The 19,160-nt window shown below is 41.8% G+C and overlaps 1 protein-coding gene and 1 pseudogene across 6 annotated transcripts in view; one reads left to right on the forward strand and one right to left on the reverse strand.

Moving 5' to 3' along the window:
• Positions 1-11,964: 11,964 nt before the first annotated feature.
• LOC309638998 (aldo-keto reductase family 1 member A1 pseudogene) lies at positions 11,965-17,406 on the reverse strand (annotated as a pseudogene). The gene has a single exon. The product of its transcript is annotated as an aldo-keto reductase family 1 member A1 pseudogene (transcript).
• Positions 17,407-18,201: 795 nt separating this feature from the next.
• MTMR14 (myotubularin related protein 14) overlaps positions 18,202-19,160 on the forward strand; it is a 42,918-nt gene continuing 41,959 nt past the window's right edge. For 3 of the 5 annotated variants that reach the window (XM_082415707.1, XM_082415709.1, XM_082415708.1), the window contains exon 1: positions 18,203-18,516. In XM_082415707.1, coding sequence (XP_082271833.1) covers positions 18,361-18,516 — 156 coding nt within the window. In that variant the 5' untranslated portion in view covers positions 18,203-18,360. Of the gene's footprint in view, positions 18,517-19,160 lie in introns of all 5 variants that reach the window. The other 2 variants (XM_082415710.1, XM_082415712.1) reach the window with 2 other exon arrangements.

The following is a 19,160-nucleotide window of genomic DNA, read 5'->3' on the forward strand; positions in this document are numbered from 1 at the left end:
CTCTCTTGTTAGTGTCCTTTGATGCACAAATGTTGTAAATTTTGATGAAGTCAGATTTATCAATTTTTTCTTTTGTTGCCTGTGCTTTTGTGTCATATCCAAGAAATTATTGCCAAATACAATGGCGTAAAGCTTTTCCCCTGTGTTTTTTTCTAACAGTTTTATAGTTTTAGCTCTTATGTTTAGGTCTTTAATCTATTTGAGTTAATTTTTGTACATGGTATAAGGTAAGGGTCCAACTTCAATCTTTTGTATGTGGCTATCCAGTTGTCCCAGTACCATTTATTGAAAAGACTGTCTTTTCCCCCATTGAATGGTTTTGGCATCCTTGCTGAAAATCAACTGACCATATATGTGTGGCTTTATTTCTAGGCTTTCTAGTCTATAGTCTGTTCTGTTGGTCTGTATGTCTATCTTTATGTTGGTACTACACTGTTTGAAGGAAGCAGTGGTTTTAATCGTATTAAATCTTTTGGTTTTTTCATTTTTTTCTTCCATTTTAATGAACACTTTACAAAGTACAAAATATACTATCTGTTTTGGGGGGAACATTAAGTACTTTTTTTTTCTCCGTCATACAGTACATGAATCTCAAGGGTTTTGTGTTTCTTCAAGAAAGAAAGAAAGTGTGAGGGCCTGTGGTACAGGGCTGCCTAGTTCTCCCCTCGCCCAGACTTGGGACAGATGTAAGTGCCGCTGCTACTGCTGGTTAATCATATTAAATCTTAATACAGTAGACTGTTGCTTGTGTACAGGTGTTTCACTGTATTTTATTTATGTTTTAGGAAATTGTTTGGGGTTTGGTGTTGACACATCATGCATTATAATTTTTCCCATTTAAAATAATGGGAACTACACTTCCTTCTGGTCTGTGTTTTCACACAGAACATCTGATTTCTAACACAGATTACTGATGTTAAGCAAGAGATGCCTGTATTTTATTTCTGCCCTTTATTGGTTACCCCTACATTTTTAAACAGAGATACCTAACATAATATCTAAAGTAAATTAAGATTTCTATACTCCTCCTATGCAAAAATGGATCTTAGAATACTTTAACTTAGAATCATATTCTTCCATCTTTGCTGTTGTTGTTACCTATATATTTTTGGTTCCATCTTCTAGTTAAGCTCCCCAAAGTATAATTTTTGAAAGTCAGTTTTATTGAGGTATAATTTATTTTTAAATTTTTAAAATTTTTATTTATTTTATTTATTTTATTTTTTTATTTTTTGGCCGTTCCACGTGGCATGTGGAATCTTAGCTCCCCGACCAGGGATTGAACCTGTGTCCCCTGCATTGGAAGGTGGATTCTTAACCACTGGACCACCAGGGAAGTCCCACCATTTAGCAGTATTAAATTGAGGACATATATTAGTCTGGCTGAAGAGTTAGTTCCTTCTCTGATTCAGGTAGCTGTCCTGGGAGAGATGTCAACTGGGAACTCAGCCTCCTGGTTCAGGTTTTCTGCAGATGAGATTCCAGAAGAGCAAACTTTGCCAGAGCATCTAAATTGCTCTTCCTCGGCATTCCACCCACTGGATTGCTGTTTACCCTCTGCCTTCCCTACAAGACGGTGAATAGCAAAGCTCAAGGATCCACCACTCACTCCCAGGCCTTGCCTGGTGCCTGGCACATAGTAGCACTCCATATAAACTTGGTTAGTTAGTTGATTGATTAACAAATCATTGAAAGTGGTAGTGTTCTCCTCCTATACTGTTGGTGGGAATGTAAGTTGATGCAGCCACTGTGGAAAATAGTATGGAGGTTCCTCAGAAAACTAAAAATATGGGACTTCCCTGGTGGTCCAGTGGTTAAGACTCCATGCTTCCACTGCAGGGGGCACAGGTTCCATCCCTAGTCAGGGAACTAAGATCCTGCATGCCGTGCGGCACAGCCAAAAAAAAAAGGAAAAAAAAGAAAAAGAAAACTAAAAATAGAATTACCATATGATCTAGCAATCCCACTCCTGGGCATATATCCTGACAAAACTATAATTCAAAAAGATACATGCACCCGTATGTTTATAGCAGCACTATTCACAATAGCCAAGACACAGAAACAACCTAACTGTCCATCAACAGATGAATGGATAAAGAAGATGTGGTACACATATACAATGGAATATATATACAATGGAATACTACTCAGGCATAAAAAAGACCAAAATAATGCCATTTGCAGCAACATAGATGCAACTAGAGATTATCATACTAAGTGAAGTAAGTCAGAAGGAGAAAGACAAATACCATATGATATCATTGATTTTTTTAAAATGTCCATGGTATCTTTTTTTATATATAAATTTATTTATTTATTTATATGTATTTTTGGCTGCTTTGGGTCTTTGCTGCGTGCAGGCTTTCTCTAGTTGCGGTGAGTGGGGACTACTCTTGGCTTGCAGTGTGCAGGCTTCTCATTGAGGTGACTTCTCTTGTTGCAGAGCACGGGCTCTAGGTGCACGGACTTAAGTAGTTGTGGCACGCGGGCTCAGTAGTTGTGGCTCACAGGCTCTAGAGCACAGGCTCAGTAGTTGTGGCGCATGGGCTTAGTTGCCCTGCGGCATGTGGGATCTTCCCGGACCAGGGCTCGAACCCGTGTCCCCTGAATTAGCAGGTGGATTCTTAACCACTGCGCCACCGGGGAAGTCCCCATATGGTATCATTTATATGTGGAATCTAAAATATGACAGAAATGAGCTTATATACAAAACAGACTCACAGACATAGAGAACAGACGTGTGGTCTGTGGGGTGGGGGAGGGATGGAGTAGGACTTTGGGGTTACAGATGCAAACTGTTATATATAGAATGGATAAACAACAAGGTCCTTCTGTATAGCACAGGGAACTATATTCAATATTTTGTGATAAACCATAATGGAAAAGAATGTAAAGAATATATATATATTGGGCTTCCCTGGTGGCGCAGTGGTTGAGAATCTGCCTGCCAATGCAGGGGACACGGGTTCGAGCCTTGGTCTGGGAAGATCCCACATGCCACAGAGCAACTAGGCCCGTGAGCCACAATTTACTGAGCCTGCGCGTTTGGAGCCTGTGCTCCGCAATAAGAGAGGCCGCGACAGTGAGAGGCCCGCGCACCGTGATGAAGAGTGGCCCCCACTTGCCGCAACTAGAGAAAGCCCTCGCACAGAAACGAAGACCCAACACAGCCATAAATAAAAATAAACCCCCCCCAAAAAAAGTTAAAACAAAACACAACAAAAAACTCTCTTTCCCTGTAATTAAAAAAAAAAAAAAAAAAGAATATATATATATATTTGTAACTGAATCACTTTGCTATACAGCAGAAATTAACACAACATTGTGTTACTGTTGTGTTAATTAACACAACATTGTGTTAATGTTGTGTTAATTAACACAACTATACTCCATTGTAAATCAACTATACTTCAATTAAAAATAAATAGGCCTCCAAAAGTCTTCAAGATTCCAAAACAGCTTCATTGAAAGATCAGTTGCAAAATCTCAAAAAAAATTAAAGACACAAGAGGTGCCTAAGATAAAAGACCATAAGACTGACATGACTCCTACTACTGCCTCTAGTCTCCTTTACCTGAGAACTCACTGTCTGCTAATTCTCAGTCTGAATTGCCTTTCCACTCTGAAGAGACTACAAGATAGTAAACAATAGTCTTCCAAGTTAGTGATCTTATAACCGCAACAGCTCCAAGGCCAGAAATCTAAAACACGGGGCATCCCCCATTGCACCCTCTTGGGGTCCATCAACAGAGCACCGGCCCAGAATTCGATGTCTGTTTTGCAGTCAATTGGGACACTGGGAGAATGTCCTTGAAAGTTTGTCAAATCCTTCCACACTAACTCGAATGCTCGCACATTTACCCCTGAAGGGCACCCCCACCTGGACCTCTCTCAGGGTTGATGGGACTCCAAGGCGTTCTCGGGTAAAATGCCACCAGTTATTTCCTTAAACAGCCAAGGGGAAACTAAAATTGAAATTAATGGAAAACCTTGTCAGATTTTTGTAGTGCGCTCTCTAAACTCCACTTGCTCTGGAGCCTGTAAATGGGATCCTGGGAAAACTGGCAGAAGCCTGAGAAAGGTGAGAATTCTTATCAGTGTCAGCTTTTCTGGATCTCTGTAGTGCCTGGTTGAGGAAGGAAGGTACAATTTCGTTGTTCTTTCCTTTCCGAATCCAGGCTCTTGTGAATTTAGTTTTGGGGTACACCCATTGGTTATCAATCCTTTCTTTCCCAGGGACAGCTACTGCCTTCTTGTCTGTTTAGTTTGGTGTCCTTAGATCTTTGTTCAGGTTTCTGCCTGCCTGGGGCATATAGGTTGTCACTACTCACATATGCAGAAATGCGGGTCACAGCTAGGGTCAAAATGTCGCCTGCCTTATCAGTAAACAAAGGATGTAGCAGCCATCAAACCAAGCAGCCAGGGCAGCCACCCGCAACTGTGCACCCTGAGGGGATTCAAGATGGAAAAAAAGTAGGATACTGGCCCTAGATATTAAGGTGCAGAGCAGAGGAATGATTTCAAAGAGCCCAGACTCTTGCATCTTCCCATACATAGAAAAGCGCTAAATTCCTTAACTTGAGATGTCTGGTTTTCTTTAATTAACAGGTAGTCTTTTGATGTTCTGACTGCCTGGTTTTTGTTACAAAACTCCTATATATCCTGGCTCCCCCCCTTACCTCTTCAGAGCAGCCTCTCACAGCTATCTGAGAGGCTGTCTTTCGGCCTTAAGTCCTCAGAGATGTCACCGAATAAATCATAGTTCTCAACTTTTAGGTTGTGCATTTTTTTCCACACCAGCTCTCAAGGGAATGGTCTAAGCCTTTGGCTACCTTTAGGAGTGGCTCTGGATCTTGGGAGGGTAGTATCTTTTGCACTGTCTCTGGGGATGCCTCTTGCATCCATGGGGTTGTTCGTTACTGCCAGTAACACTTACCATTTGTCCCAGATGAAGCCTGACAAGATATTTGAAAGGATTTTTTTTTTTTTTAAGTAGCTCTATGGTTAGAAGTTGGCCAAATTGGAAGCTGATATTCAAAGTTGGTTAGGAACTTCTTTTTAGGCCCTCTCCCCTAAGCTAAAATGAAACCATATATCCAGAGGAAGAAAAATAAATTTCCAAAAACAGCTCTGAATTTACAACATAGGAATCTTTTGATTTCCATCTTAGTTGAATATCTTATCCCTGATATAAAGAAGCCAATTGGGGGACTTCCCTGGTGGCGTAGTGGTTAAGAATCCGCCTGCCAATGCAGGGGACACGGGTTCAAGCCCTGGTCCGGAAAGATCCCACATGCTGCGGAGCAACGAAGCCCATGCGCCACAACTACTGAGCCCACGTGCCACAACTACTGAAGCCTGGCGCCTAGAGCCTATGCTCCGCAACAAGAGACGCCACCGCAGTGAGAAGCACGTGCACCACAACGAAGAGCAGCCCCCGCTCGCCGCAATTAGAGAAAGCTCATGCGCAGCAACGAAGACCCAACGCAGCCAAAAATAAATAAATAAAATAAAGTTTAAAAAAAAAAAAGAAGCAAATTGGAGACATAGTAGCTAGGTTGGTGGGTCAATCTATGATGTCCTTCAGGTTGCAACCCAAGTCTGGGAGGAATTAAAAACAACTGTCCTTGATTTACAACAAGAACAGAAAACACCCACCCATCCTTTTTACCAATCCCCAAACCTGCCCTATTCATTGGAGGAACTTACATTCTTTCTCCGTGTCTTTAAGATTTAAATATTCTAATTGGTCTTCTCTATGAATTGAGAACCATCAATTGAAAAGCAAACTTCAAGGAGGTAATTCTTATAAGAAGGGGAAAAAAAGGGAAAGTCTATTTTGGAAACTAGGCAAATGAAAAATCTTAAAAGTCTTTCTCTTAAATACTACTAAAAAGTTTAAGCCATCCGAACAGGTAATCTTAACTTATTTCTCCTGTCAAACACAATTTGGATCCACACCCATCTCATGGCTAAAATTTAAGATCTCTGTTTTCTTCTGTATGTTTACGTATATCTTTATATGTGTGTTATAGATGTGTGATATTTCTTCTACCTTCCGATGGTATTGCCAAAATTCATTTGTAAAGAAATTAAACATACTCTCAGAAATATAAAACTAATTCAAATGTTTTTCAAGGTCACATGACCTAGGATAATCTTGGGGGGGAAGCTAGTTTAAATTTGCTGGTTTATTTAAAATAGGAATGTCTTTAGAGTATCTGCATTAAATATAACACAGACATACAACTTTTATTCTACATAGGTTTACTACAAGTCAAATAAGCTCCTCTTATTATCTCTGTTATAGAATTTGTTAGCAAGCAAGATAACCAAAGATGATGGTTAGCTGTTTAGTGTTTCATGAAATTTTCATGAATAATCCAAACATAATTGTTAAGAACAAGTAAATTAAATAGATGTAAGTAAAATGAACTTACAAATGAACTTTTTCTTTTTTTTTTTTTTTTGACCACACTGCATGGCTTGCAGGATCTTAGTTCCCTGACCAGGGATTGAACCTTAGCCACAGCAGTGAAAGGACTGAGTCCTAACCACTGGACCACCAGGGAAGTCCCTACAAATGAACTTTTCAACAATAATTATGCTTTATAGTATGTCTACTTAAAAATAGTTTCCAAAATCTTTTTGGCAACTTGAAACCCTAAAGTTATACTGAGTTATACTAAGATAAGTTAAATGATGGATATTCATTGAATATCTAGATCATTTCCAAATAGGATAAAGTGCTGAAACATTAACTTCTGATCATAAGTTTATCCAATTTGGCTTCCTTTACAGAGGAGCTAAAGATATATAGTTCTGTTAATAAATATGTTTTGTACAACATTGATAAACTTACTATGAGGAAGAATATACTTCCAGAAATTATGAAATGTATTTATAAATTTACCAATCCACAAAATGCTAGTGTAACAGATGGCTTACTTCTTAGTTTTAAATAGGAATTAAGGATTCTAAGGGTTAAGAATTCTAAAGCATGTATATAATTAAAACTACTAGAAATAATACAGGAAACTTCTCTATGTAAGGAATGTAAGATGTGTTTTTTGGTGAGAAAAAGTGCCTTTTAAGTAATCTGCCTGGAAAGCGAAGATTTTGTGTCTTATCAAAATAATTTACTGTACTTCATGTTATCTTTATCAGGTCTTTGATTACTTAAGAAAATCCTGAATCTTTTTTTTTTAATGAAAATTTTTGTTAATTTAGCTCAAATAAAATCAGACATGGAGCCTACTACTAATTGAACCAAACCAGCACTGTCTTATCAGCTACAAGAGGACTTTTTCATTTTTTCATTTTTCCTATTTGCTTGACAGTTCAATGAAGTTATTAAAATAAAACCTAAATTTCCTTTGTCAAACCACAAAAAAGTCATCATCCTATTCCATGTTGTAATTGAAAATTATTTACACTATCCACCCCTTTCCCCAAATGTATAAAAATTTTAACTTATTGCCAAATGCTAAGCTTTATTTATACAATGTGCACTTAGATTATAACATTTTAGTCACTAGAGTTATCATCCTTAAATCTGAAAATTTTTAACAACACTGCAAATATATTGAAGAATGACAGGCATTAAGAGACCAATTACTTTAGATTATGCTTCTGATGAAGAGAAAGAGGAACTCTAAAATTATATGTAATTCTGTAACAGGGAAGAGCTAAATCGGACTCCACGTTGGATCTGTTTCTTTGACTTTAACCTTTGCTTTTCATTGCTTTATTATAATCATACATAATGGCCTGCCTCAGGGAACACTGCCCACCTGTGAATGGCTGCAAGAAAAAAGAAACTAACACATCCCCTCACCAAGGCTGGTCATTCCAGGAGATGTTTTGCAAGACTGATGGCCCTTCTACTTTACTTCCACACTGCCTCTCCCTCTCTATTCTGCCTTTTTACTTTACATCCTCACTGCCTCTCCCTCTCTGATTCTATAAGAGAAACTGGCATCCAGACCCAGATAAGATGGTTTTTCAGAGACACTAGTCTGCCATATTCTCAGTCTGCCGCCTTTCCGAATAAAGTCGTATTCCTTGCCTCAATACCTCATCTCCGATTCATTGGCCTGTCGTGTGGCAAGCAGAGCGAGCTTGGACTCGGTAACAAATTTGGCGAGCCAGCCAGGAGCCTTGTGGCTCGTGGGTAGCCGGCCCGGTCAGGGAATATTGGGGCAAGGCCCTAGCAGCTGCCAGGACCATTTGTCCCGAGGATCTTCCCTTCAAAGTTCCCTGAAGCGGCACCGGCTACCCCAGTGCTTGGCAGCTGAAGCAAAGAACCGACAGACTTCAATTTGGGGAATGACGGTTCCATCTGGGAACTTCAGTTCCAATCTGGGGAACTTCGGTTCCATCTGGGGAACTTCGGTTCCAATCTGGGGAACTTCCGTTCTATTTGGGGCTACGAGTCGACAGACTCCATTCGATTCTGGAGGGTAAGTTCCTTTGGTGTGCATGCTGGGAACATATTCCCCCTCAATCTGGGCTTTTCCTTTACGGGACAAGCCAATCTGGTTGGGGTGCCCTGTTGGAGGGGGGAATTGTTGTTGGACTCTACCTGATTCTGGGAACGGGTTCACTGGGAACTAGTTCGTTGGTTTTGTAGGGTAAGTCTACCTGATCTGGGAACTAGTTCGTTGGTTTTGTTTTGGTTTTGTGTGCATTGATGCTAGAATTTGTGCCTTTTGTGTCGGAATTTGTGTCTTTTGTGTTTTGGTGTAGTCACACTGATAAAAATGGGAAATACTCCACCTATCCCGAAGGAAAACCCTTTGGGGCATATATTAGATAAATGGGCAAAACATAGCCGTGAGCCTATGACTAAGAGAGACATGATATACTACTGTAATAGTGTATGAACCCAATATATGTTAGGATCAGAAGAACGATGGCCCCTGAATGGCTCACTCAATTATTATACAATCTCACAGTTAGAAATGTTCTGCAAAAGAGCAGGGAAAAGAGATGAGATTCCATATGTAGGAGCATTTATGCTATTGCATCAGGAGGAAAAGGAGTCAGAGGACTACTACCTTATAGTGCCGTGATCTGAAAGGAAACCCAAGGGGGAGAGGGAGAAAATGAGAGTGGGGACATGTTATTTCAAAACTTAGCCCCCACCCCAGCCTATCCAGCTCCCCCAGTGGCTGAGCAGGCTACACTGGCAGTTGTTCCAAATGCCACCCCCCCCATGCTGCCAACATATTCACTGCCTCCTGTTTCCCCTACCCATTGGGATCAAATAGAAGTTTCTGTGGTAACACCCGGGGCACAACGACCTGGTTTAGTATCACCATCTAAGACCTGACAGGGCACCCAATTTGGACTGGGAGCCACTTCTGCAGCAGGGCAATTTCCCTTGCCCCAATATCCTGTAAGAGGCCAGGGGACTCCCTTGGACTTGAGGCGTCAGACCCTGATTTCCCCACAGGAGCCCCGGGTAACACTGACAGTGGGGAACAAGTTGATTGATTTTCTAATAAATATGAGTAATCTTAAGAGGCTTGTAAATATTAAACAAAGGGGAAACAAAGTCATCCTAGGAGAAACTTGCCTGTACCTTTGAGATACAAATGTCCTATCTGGTCTTCTCAAAAACCCTTATCTCTGCCATCTTCTTAAAATGCAAATTTTGTAAAAGAGGGTACAGTAATTTAGAACTTGACTTGTTTACCATAAATATTAGTAGAAAGGGTTTAGCCATCTAGACAAATGAGCTTGATTTGTTCCATCTGCCAGAAACCCAACTTTAATCCAACCTCTTTTGTAAACTGATGGGTTTTACACTGCTGTACCTGACTCAGGGCTGAAATTTTGAAATGAGAACTATGTCTCTCTGTTTGTTTGTATGTTTGTATGTGTTTTTGTCTTTGGGTAACATTGCTGAGGTTAATCTGTAAATGAGCCTTATTTAATTGGCTTAAAGAAACGTAAGCGCTTACAAACCAAACAATTCTAAATACAAGAGAAATTAAGGTAAATGAGTTTCAGTTTCACGTGAACCGGGAAATATTTAGTATTAAATTAGTACCTAGTATTAATGTTTAAGTTTGTTGCTCTAATTAATATGGACATGTCTTTAGAGCCATCAACATTAAGTATAGTACTTTCACTGCACCTAGGTTTAATAGAAGCTAAATGAAATCTTGTTATATCTGTTGCAAATTTGTCAGCAAGAAAAATAACTTGATATGATGAAACTTTAAAGTAAATATAAATGAGATAAGAGCTTTTAGGTGAACTCTAAGAATAATTATGTTCTAAAAATCATCTAAAATAGTTTCTCCAGATTTGGTAAGTATTACTTGCCTCTTGGTTGTCACTAGAAATTAAGGTTTTTAAGAGTCAGAGATTCTAATTTAAATATAGAATTAAAGCTACTGAAAACAATAAAACATTTCAGTATGGTAGAATGTGTGTTTTCAGTTAAGAAGGTATGAGGAATGGAATTACATTTTACTGAGAAAGTTTTGTACATGGTCAGAATTAACTGAATTTAGATTGAAGTTAAATAAGTAAATGGATTTCGTTAAGTAAGCTAATACAAGACTGAAATTTGATCTCTCTCTCTCTGTTAGACGTGCTCCTTTTCATAACAGATTAAATGAGCTTCTGTGCCCTTAGGTGATCCGTATTTGTTTTCGTTTCATCATTTTGTGACTTTGGTTAAATGAATTGGTACTGTTTCACAGTGACCTGCGATCCTGTTGTGTTTTAAAACCTTTTTGATATTTTTAACAAACTTCCCAAATATCAAAATCTGACTAAAGCTTTTTAGCCTCCAGCTGACTCTGGATACTTCGAAAGAACATCTCTGAGACATCTCAGAGAGAGATGTCAAACTAAGTTTATTTGGTATGTTAAATTACTTCAGAAACATCGTAAAGTGATTGGAGATGAACCTTAGATTATAGTGTATGGATAAATGTCATTTATATAGATATTCCAAAATTTATATGGAATCCCTAACATCTGATATGTCCTGATATGTCATCAATCATAATACTAGTTATTCTAAAATATTATATCCAAGAATCCTGCTAATTGCATTGTACTCAAATTTTTATTTATTTATTTATTTATTTATTTATTTATTTATTTATTTATGGCTGTGTTGGGTCTTCGTTTCTGTGCGTGGGCTTTCTCTAGTTGCGGCAAGCGGGGGCCACTCTTCATCGTGGTGCGCGGGCCTCTCACTATCGCGGCCTCTCTTGTTGCGGAGCACAGGCTCCAGACGCACAGGCTCAGTAATTGTGGCTCACGGGCCTAGTTGCGGCATGTGGGATCTTCCCAGACCAGGGCTCGAACCCGTGTCCCCTGCATTGGCAGGCAGATTCTCAACCACTGCGCCACCAGGGAAGACCTGTACTCAAATTTTTAACCATACTATTTTGTTTTTTGTCCTGATGCTTTTACAAAATGAAGATTTTTCAAGAAGACTGATAAAAAGGAACTTTTTAACAAATATAAGTTTCTTATTGCCTTTAGATAATATCACTGGACTGGGTAACAAATGACAAAACTGATGGGAAACCTGATTATTTCATCCAGATCAATGGGAATTAATTATATGGGACTGAGTGAACTGGTAAATATGATTTATAACTTTATGACTTTAGGAACTATATTGACTTTAATCTTTGTTTTTAGGAAAAAACTTTTATGCTATAACCTTATGCTATGACCTACAACAAGTTGATAAAGTATGCCTTTTTAAACAAAGATGAAACATTTATCTTTTTCTCTCTACCTGATCCTGACAGAATTTGTTGTCTCCAGCTGGTTCTCCTGTGGACTTGATATTATGCTAATCATTGTTTTAATTTGTTCTTTATTTCCAAATTGTTTGTGCTTTGTGTCTCCCTGCTGCACTATGTCTTTGTCAATGTTACTAGCTGTTACTTATATCCTATTTTATAAGATTGTTGTCTCTTGCAGTACCCAGTGTGTAACCAGGCCTCCAACAAAACGTCTATGGCTAAACATCTTAAGGAAATAGATCACTTTTATAACATAAAAATAATTGTAATAATGTGATTCTAGGTATGGCAAGAAGCAACAAGGGAAAATGTCTCCTGGATCATAATTAGACAGAGGATCCAGAGAACCTTTAATTATCAATAGGGCCTAATCCAAAAATTAGCACCTGGAGTGGCATATCAAGAATTTTCGCCTGACCTAGGATGAGCCTCCCAGCACCATGGCACAAAATTTGGTCATGAAATGTCTCCCAAATATTGGTCAAATTCCTGACCAAGAGGAGAGGATCAATCATCAGCGATTGCAGCCCCCCAGTGTGAGCCGGTGAACACTGAGGAAACTCAGGAAGGAGAAGAAGACCTGCCATCTAGCAGCCATCAGACTGCAGCCACTCCCTATGGTGAGCCCTGAGGAAACGCAGGATGTGAAAATACAGGATACAGGCCCCATCTGGGCTGTGGTGCATATCAAAGAAATTATTTCAGTGAGCCCAGACTCTAGCATCTTCCCATACATAGAAAAATGCTAAATTTCTTAACTTGAGATGCAGCCTCCTGGGCTTGAAGCCCTCAAAATTCCTGACAACTCTCAACTTTTAGGTTGTGAATATTCTTAAGTCTACAAGTGTCAAGTAGACACTTCCAAAGCGGAACAAAAGACAAATCTCAACATCTGGAACACTGACACTGATGGCGGACACTCCCAGAAAGATCCATCCGACTGAGCAGTTAGAACTTTGTCACCCCTTTTTTCCACAAGATTGTGGAATGGACATTGACAGTGGGGAATTTTAACAGGGAAGAGCTAAATTGGACTCCATGTTGGATCTGTTTCTTTAACTTTAACCTTTCCTTTGCGTTGCTTTTGTTATTATAATCATACAAAATGGCCTGCCTCAGGGAACCCTGCCTACCTGTGAATGGCTGCAAGGAAAAAAAAAAAACACATCCCCTCACCGAGGCTGGTCATTCCAGGAGATGTTTTGCAAGACTGATGGCCCTTTTACTTTACTTCCTCTCCGCCTCTCCCTCTCTGATTCTATAAAAGAAACTGGCATCCAAACCCTGATAAGATGATTTCTCAGAGACACTAGTCTGCCATCTTCTCCATCTGCCGGCTTTCCTGATAAAGTCTATTCCCTGCCTCAACACCTCGTCTGCGATTCATTGCCCTGTTGTGCGGCGAGCAGAGCGAGCTTGGACATGGTAACAATTCCAAAAAATAAACACTTCTGATATGTCGAGGTTTTCAAGATTTTCAGTTTTATTTTTTTCTCAAAAGCCTAGTCATATTTTTAAAGACATTTAATCTGCGAATAGAAAACCCTGAATCTTAAAAAAGCTAAGGGTTTGGGGTTTTTACAACTATGTAACTTTCTGTACTTGCCTTTGAAGTCTTTACTTGTCACTTTGGTTAAATGGATATTTTTAAAAAATATTTATTTACTTATTTATTTATTTTGGCTGCTCTGGGTCTTAGTTGCTGCACAGAGGGTCTTAGTTGTGGCATGCATGTGAGATCTAGTTCCCTGACCAGGGGTCAAACCCCGGGCCGCCTGCATTGGGAGCGCAGAGTCTTACCCACTGGGCCACCAGGGAAGTCCCTTAAATGGATATTTTTGACAAACTTCCCCAAAATCAAATTCTTTCTTTTTTTAATATATCCAATTTTAAAATTATTTATTTATTTATTTATTTATTTTTGGCTGTGTCGGGTCTTTGTGGCTGCGTGCGGGCTTTCTCTAGTTGCTGTGAGCGGGGGCTACTCGTCTTTGTGGTGCGCGGGCTTTTCATTGCGGTGGCTTCTCTTTGTTGCAGAGCACGGGCTCTAGGCACGTGGGCTTCAGCAGTTGTGACATGCGTCTCAGTAGTTGTGGCTCAAGGGCTTTAGAGCGCAGGCTCAGTAGTTGTGGCTCACGGGCTTACTTGCTCCGCGGCATGTGGGATCTTCCCGGACCAGGGCTCGAACCCGTGTCCCCTTCATTGGCAGGCGGATTCTTAACCACTGCGCCACCAGGGAACCCCCCAAAATCAAATTCTAAATGAAGTTTTTTTTGACCTGGGGCCAACTTTGGGATTTTCCAAAGGGACCCTAGTATATTTGTTCTCTCTCCTTATAAAAAGAGAAATGTGAAGCTAATTAGGCTTATTTGATATGTTAAATTACAAAGAAAACATTGCCAAATAAGAAGTGATGTTTAACTTTAGCTTATCTTTGTGTGGGTATGTTATTAACATAAGTGTTCCAGAACTTATATAAAATTCCTAAAAATCTGATGTGCATGGTATAATGTTATAAATTATAATCCTAGTTATTGTCTTTATGTTTTTTGGATGGATACTCCAATGGCTTTATTAACTCCTTCTTTCTGGGGATGGCAGGACATTATAGCTGGAGAGATGAAAAGGAAGCCAGGAAGCTGTGGTCTCAATATGGGTCATTGAAGGGGGTGAGCTGCATCTCTCGGGACCCTCTTCCCATCCACCGTAAGCACGGGCATGATGAATAGCAAATTTTTATTCAGGGCATCCAGCTGCTTCATCTCCTCCAGGCTAAAGGTGAAGTCAAACACCTGGATGTTCTGAAGGATATGGGAAGGTGTGACACTCTTGGGGATGCAGCTCACTTTCTGCTGGACCTGCCGCCTGAGCAAGATCTGAGCTGCAGACCGGCCATGCTTTTCAGCCAGTGCCAGGACCACTGGCTCCTCAAGCAGGACAGGCTCATCAGGATCACGCCAAGCATGCTCAGAGGAGCCCAGAGGGCTATAAGCAGTCACCTCCAGGCCGCGTGCTTGGCAGCGGGCAAACAGCTCCCTCTGAGCCAGGTATGGGTGGCAATCCACCTGCAGGACAGCTGGGCGCACAGAGGCCACACTGAGCACTTCATCGATCTGCTGAAGTTGGACAGGCCCAGTGCCCCCACCAGCCCCTTAGTCACCAGTGCCTCCAGAGCCTTCCAAGTCTCCTTGTAGTGAGTGGAGTCATAGCATATAGTCCCATCAGCATTCTTAGGAAAAGGGTTGTCTCCCTGCTCAAAGGCATAAGGCCAGTGCCTCAGGTACAGGTCCAAATACTCCAGCTGGAGGTCAGCGAGTGTCTTCCGGAGGGCAGGCTCCACATCCTCAGGGTGGTGTTTGGTGTTCCACAGCTTGGAAGTCGCAAACAGCTCCTCCTGAGGCACCAGCTTGCCAGGTCCCACATCCTCCTTCAGGGCATCCCCAATCTCAGTCTCGTTGCCATAGATAGCACAGTCAGTGTGGCGGTAGTCTATACTCAAGGCATACTTAATAACTGCTTTTACCTGGCCAGGCTTGCTCTTCCAGGTGCTCAGTCCAATCAGGGGCATCTTCTGTCCAGTGTGCAGGAGGATATAGGAAGCCACCATTGCCCCCTCGGCACGAGCACAGGACGTTAACAGGGAAGTATGGCTTTTCAGCTCAGTCCTGTGCCCTGCTAGCTACCCAATGGGCCTCAGCTTCCCAGATTCCTAGTTATCGTCTTAAAAATGTTGGGTATCACAGAAATAACCAAATTTCCTTGTCAATTCCATTATAATGAACTCTCATCAGATCTCCAACCATGGGCATTTTAAAGTTCGTTGTCATTTACAGACAATTATTGTTTTACTTTGATGCTTTTGCAGAAGTGAGATTCCTGGAAAGGACCCTACCAAGTGTTCTTGACCACTAACATCACTGTCGAATTACAAGGTGTGAAAACTTGGGTACAGGGACTTCCCTTGTGGTCCAGGGTCTATGACTACGTGCTCCCATTGCAGGGGGCCCAGGTTCGATCCCTGGTCCGGGAACTAGATCCCACATTCCGCAACTAGGAGTTCGCATGCTGCAACTAGGAGTTCTCATGCCGCAACTAGAAGATACTGCATGCTGCAACGAAGATCCCATGTGCCACAACTGAGACCCAGCACAGCCAAATAAATAAATAAGTATAAAAAAATATATAGCAAAATAAAAGAGCCAACTTTAAAAAAAACAAACAAACAGATTAAAAAATCTGGGTACGTTTCACAACTGAAGAAGACCCCACCTGACATCTGGCCCTGTTTAAATGCCAAAGACCTCAAAATCCAATTGACTAGGAAGAGAACTAGGCAACACTGAGGTAGACTGTTTCCTCCCAAGAAGTCAGATTAAGAGCATTTCCTTCCATTCTTCCTTCCTTCTCTGACCATCCTTTTCCTAATTCTTATATCATGAAGGTCTTTATTATTCTTTTCTCCACTTTTTGGCTTGCTCTAGCCTGGAAAGATAACTGTTCACCTACCATAGACCATTGCAAAGAAGGGTAAACTGACTATTGGACTGGCTTGGATGCTGGTGATCCTGTAGTTCTTTCTTCCCGTCACAAACTTCTCCCTGATTTATAACACCTCAGTTTCTCTGGAACAAGCTCGCTGCATAAACATTTCTGGGGAAGGGAGACATAGTTACACGAAATACATAAACAGGCCAACTGGCTTAAAGAAGTGTCCCCAGTTTTCTATCTGGTTTGGATCATGGGGACCCTGGCTCAGGAGTACTCTCCAAACCATGGACATTGTTTTGTTGCTAGTAATTATTATTGTCTCCCTGATAAGCTGGGTTCTCTCAAAAGTTTTAAATACATGTGGGCAGCGACTGACCAGCCAACACATGGTCTCTCTCTGACTGAAGTGACAAAAGAGAACAGAAGAACAGAACCAGGGCCAAGAATACAAGCCTGACATCACCTCTTGTGAATGCTACACTGAGAGCAGAAGAGGCAGTGGTGACTGAGGATCATGTTAGTACTGATATTTTTGACCAAACCTCTTGAATGGTCAAGAGGATGAGAAAAGGGAGAATTACTGAAATAAATTTCTAGGCCAAAGATGGAGCCACTCCTGCCCAGAGTGCCACAGCAAGAGAGCAAAACTTAGTAACTTTGGTGTCTCTGTAAATGTTCTGCTTGACCAGAAACACAGTATATCTAGTCAGCCAATCCCCAAACTCTGGGCTTTATAATTACTTCCTTGTTCTTTATTCATTTTCTATTTTTCTCTTCCATGTTCTTTTTTTTTTTTTTTTTTTTTTTTGGCCGCCAGGTGGCTTGCAGGGATCTTAGTTCTCTGACAAGGGACTGAACCTAGGTCCTCAGCAGTGAAAGGGCGGAGGAGTCCTAACCAATGGACCGCCAGGGAATTCCCATTTCTTCCTTGTTCCTTATTCTTTATCCTATAAAAGTGTCCTACCTTCAGTCCCATGTTGCAGTTCTTTGGACCCTTGGGAACAAACAGTGGTGGCTTCATGAAGTGTTAAAGTATGTTTAACACCTAAATTCTCTTCCTTAATCATTTTTTAACAGTACTAATCTGTTAGAAGATTAATACTGGCGTATTCACAGATTAAATAATGAGATGTGCTTTTTTTTTTTTTAAACATCTTTATTGAAGTATAATTGCTTTACAATGGTGTGTTAGTTTCTGCTTTATAACAAAGTAAATCAGTTATACATATACATATGTTCCCATATCTCTTCCCTCTTGCATCTCCCTCCCTCCGACCCTGAGATGTGCTTTAAAATAATACTATTGGATGGGGCAAAGATTGATGAAACAAGATAGATTGGTGTATGTTGATGATCATTGAAACAAGCTAATGGACACATGAGGGTTCATTATACTATTCTCTCCATTTCTATGAATGTTTGAAATACTCCATTAAGAAAAAAAAGAAAAATAACATGGGGCTTTTTAATTACAGAATTGCAAGTCAGTCATGACCCGCGGTTACTTCAATAAAGTGGGTTGACTATTGCAGCACTATAATCAGAGGGACGGCTGTGAGCAGCAATGCAAGCAAAGTGCCTTACGAAATGCTGTTTTATTATTTATTGTCATTACTATGGTTGCCAACACTAAGTAGGTGCCTCCAAGAGTTCCCGCCTCCTCTCCCTGTTAATGGTTTATTCCACTCTTCGGCTGGTTCTTTCCCGTGGTTCCTTCCTCCTAGTTCCGCGCTGTACCCCCCCGCAGCCCCAATGGTTTAGCCTGGCTTCCCAGGGGAAACCCGGTGGGGCGGAGCACGAGGTTTCTGAGAGCGGCCGCGGTCCCCTCTCCGGAGACCACTTGGACCGCTCCGCGTCGGGGGTGGGCAGGTAATCGTGGGGCAGGGCGCGAGTCCTGGGCTCCGATTGGGCAGCTCTGGAGTAAACATCCGGCTGGGTGGGGCGGGGCCGGAAGTGGAAAGCGAAGGAGGTGGCTGAGGCGGCTCCGGAGGTTCAGGGCTCGCAGTCGGTGCCTCCAGGTGCCATGGGCTGGGCTGGCCCGCGCTGAGGGCGAGGCAGGGCGCTGAAAGGGACGCGGGGCTGGGCCATGGCCGGCGCTCGGGCCGCCGCCGCCGCCTCGGCGGGGTCCTCGGCTTCTTCAGGCACCCCACAGCCGCAGGAGCCAGGGCTCGGGGAGCTGCTGGAGGAGTTCTCCCGGACTCAGTACCGGGCCAAGGACTGCAGCGGGACGGGAGGCTCTAAGGTGAGTCCGGAGGCGCGATGAGCAGAAAGAGAAGGTCCCTGGTTTGCGACGTTGCTGAGGTCAGGGGTCATAGGACAGAGAGAGAGGGAAGTGCCCAGTGTCTGGACCCGGAGAGTAAGGGTCGGGTTTAAAAACCGAAAAGGAGGAACTGGACTTAAAACGAGCCAAGGAAGGACGACGTTTTGGTTTGAGACAAAAGGGTTTGGAGGTCAAAGATTAGCGCTGAGTGGCCTTGTTCAGAGATTAGAGAAGAGGAGCTGAGGAGGGTTATTCCCATGCATTAGGTATGGGGACAAAAACTCTCATATCTAGATTTTTTTGAAGGTAGATGATTTATCCAGGTCAGAGATCAGAGTGAAGGGGCTGGAGGGGTGGGGCAGAATGGAGCCAAGAGATAAACCGAGTGTGCTGCCCCCTTGTACAGTCTCAGCATGACTTTAGAATTAGGCCCATCCCTTTCCTTCTTCCATAGAGCAGGAAGGCAACTCATACTCCCTCTGTTCCTTTGTCAAAAGCAAGTCTTAGTTTCTCTTTTTTTCTACTTTTGGGATTCCCTTCAGTCTCCTTATTGCCAGACCTGGAAGGCTTCCAGTCTGGTCAGGCCATTCCCATCTTAGGCATTGCCTGGCAGTCTGATGGGAATC

This window comes from Balaenoptera physalus (assembly GCF_965194825.1).
Source record: "Balaenoptera physalus genome assembly, chromosome: 11".
Taxonomy (NCBI): Eukaryota; Metazoa; Chordata; class Mammalia; order Artiodactyla; family Balaenopteridae; genus Balaenoptera; species Balaenoptera physalus.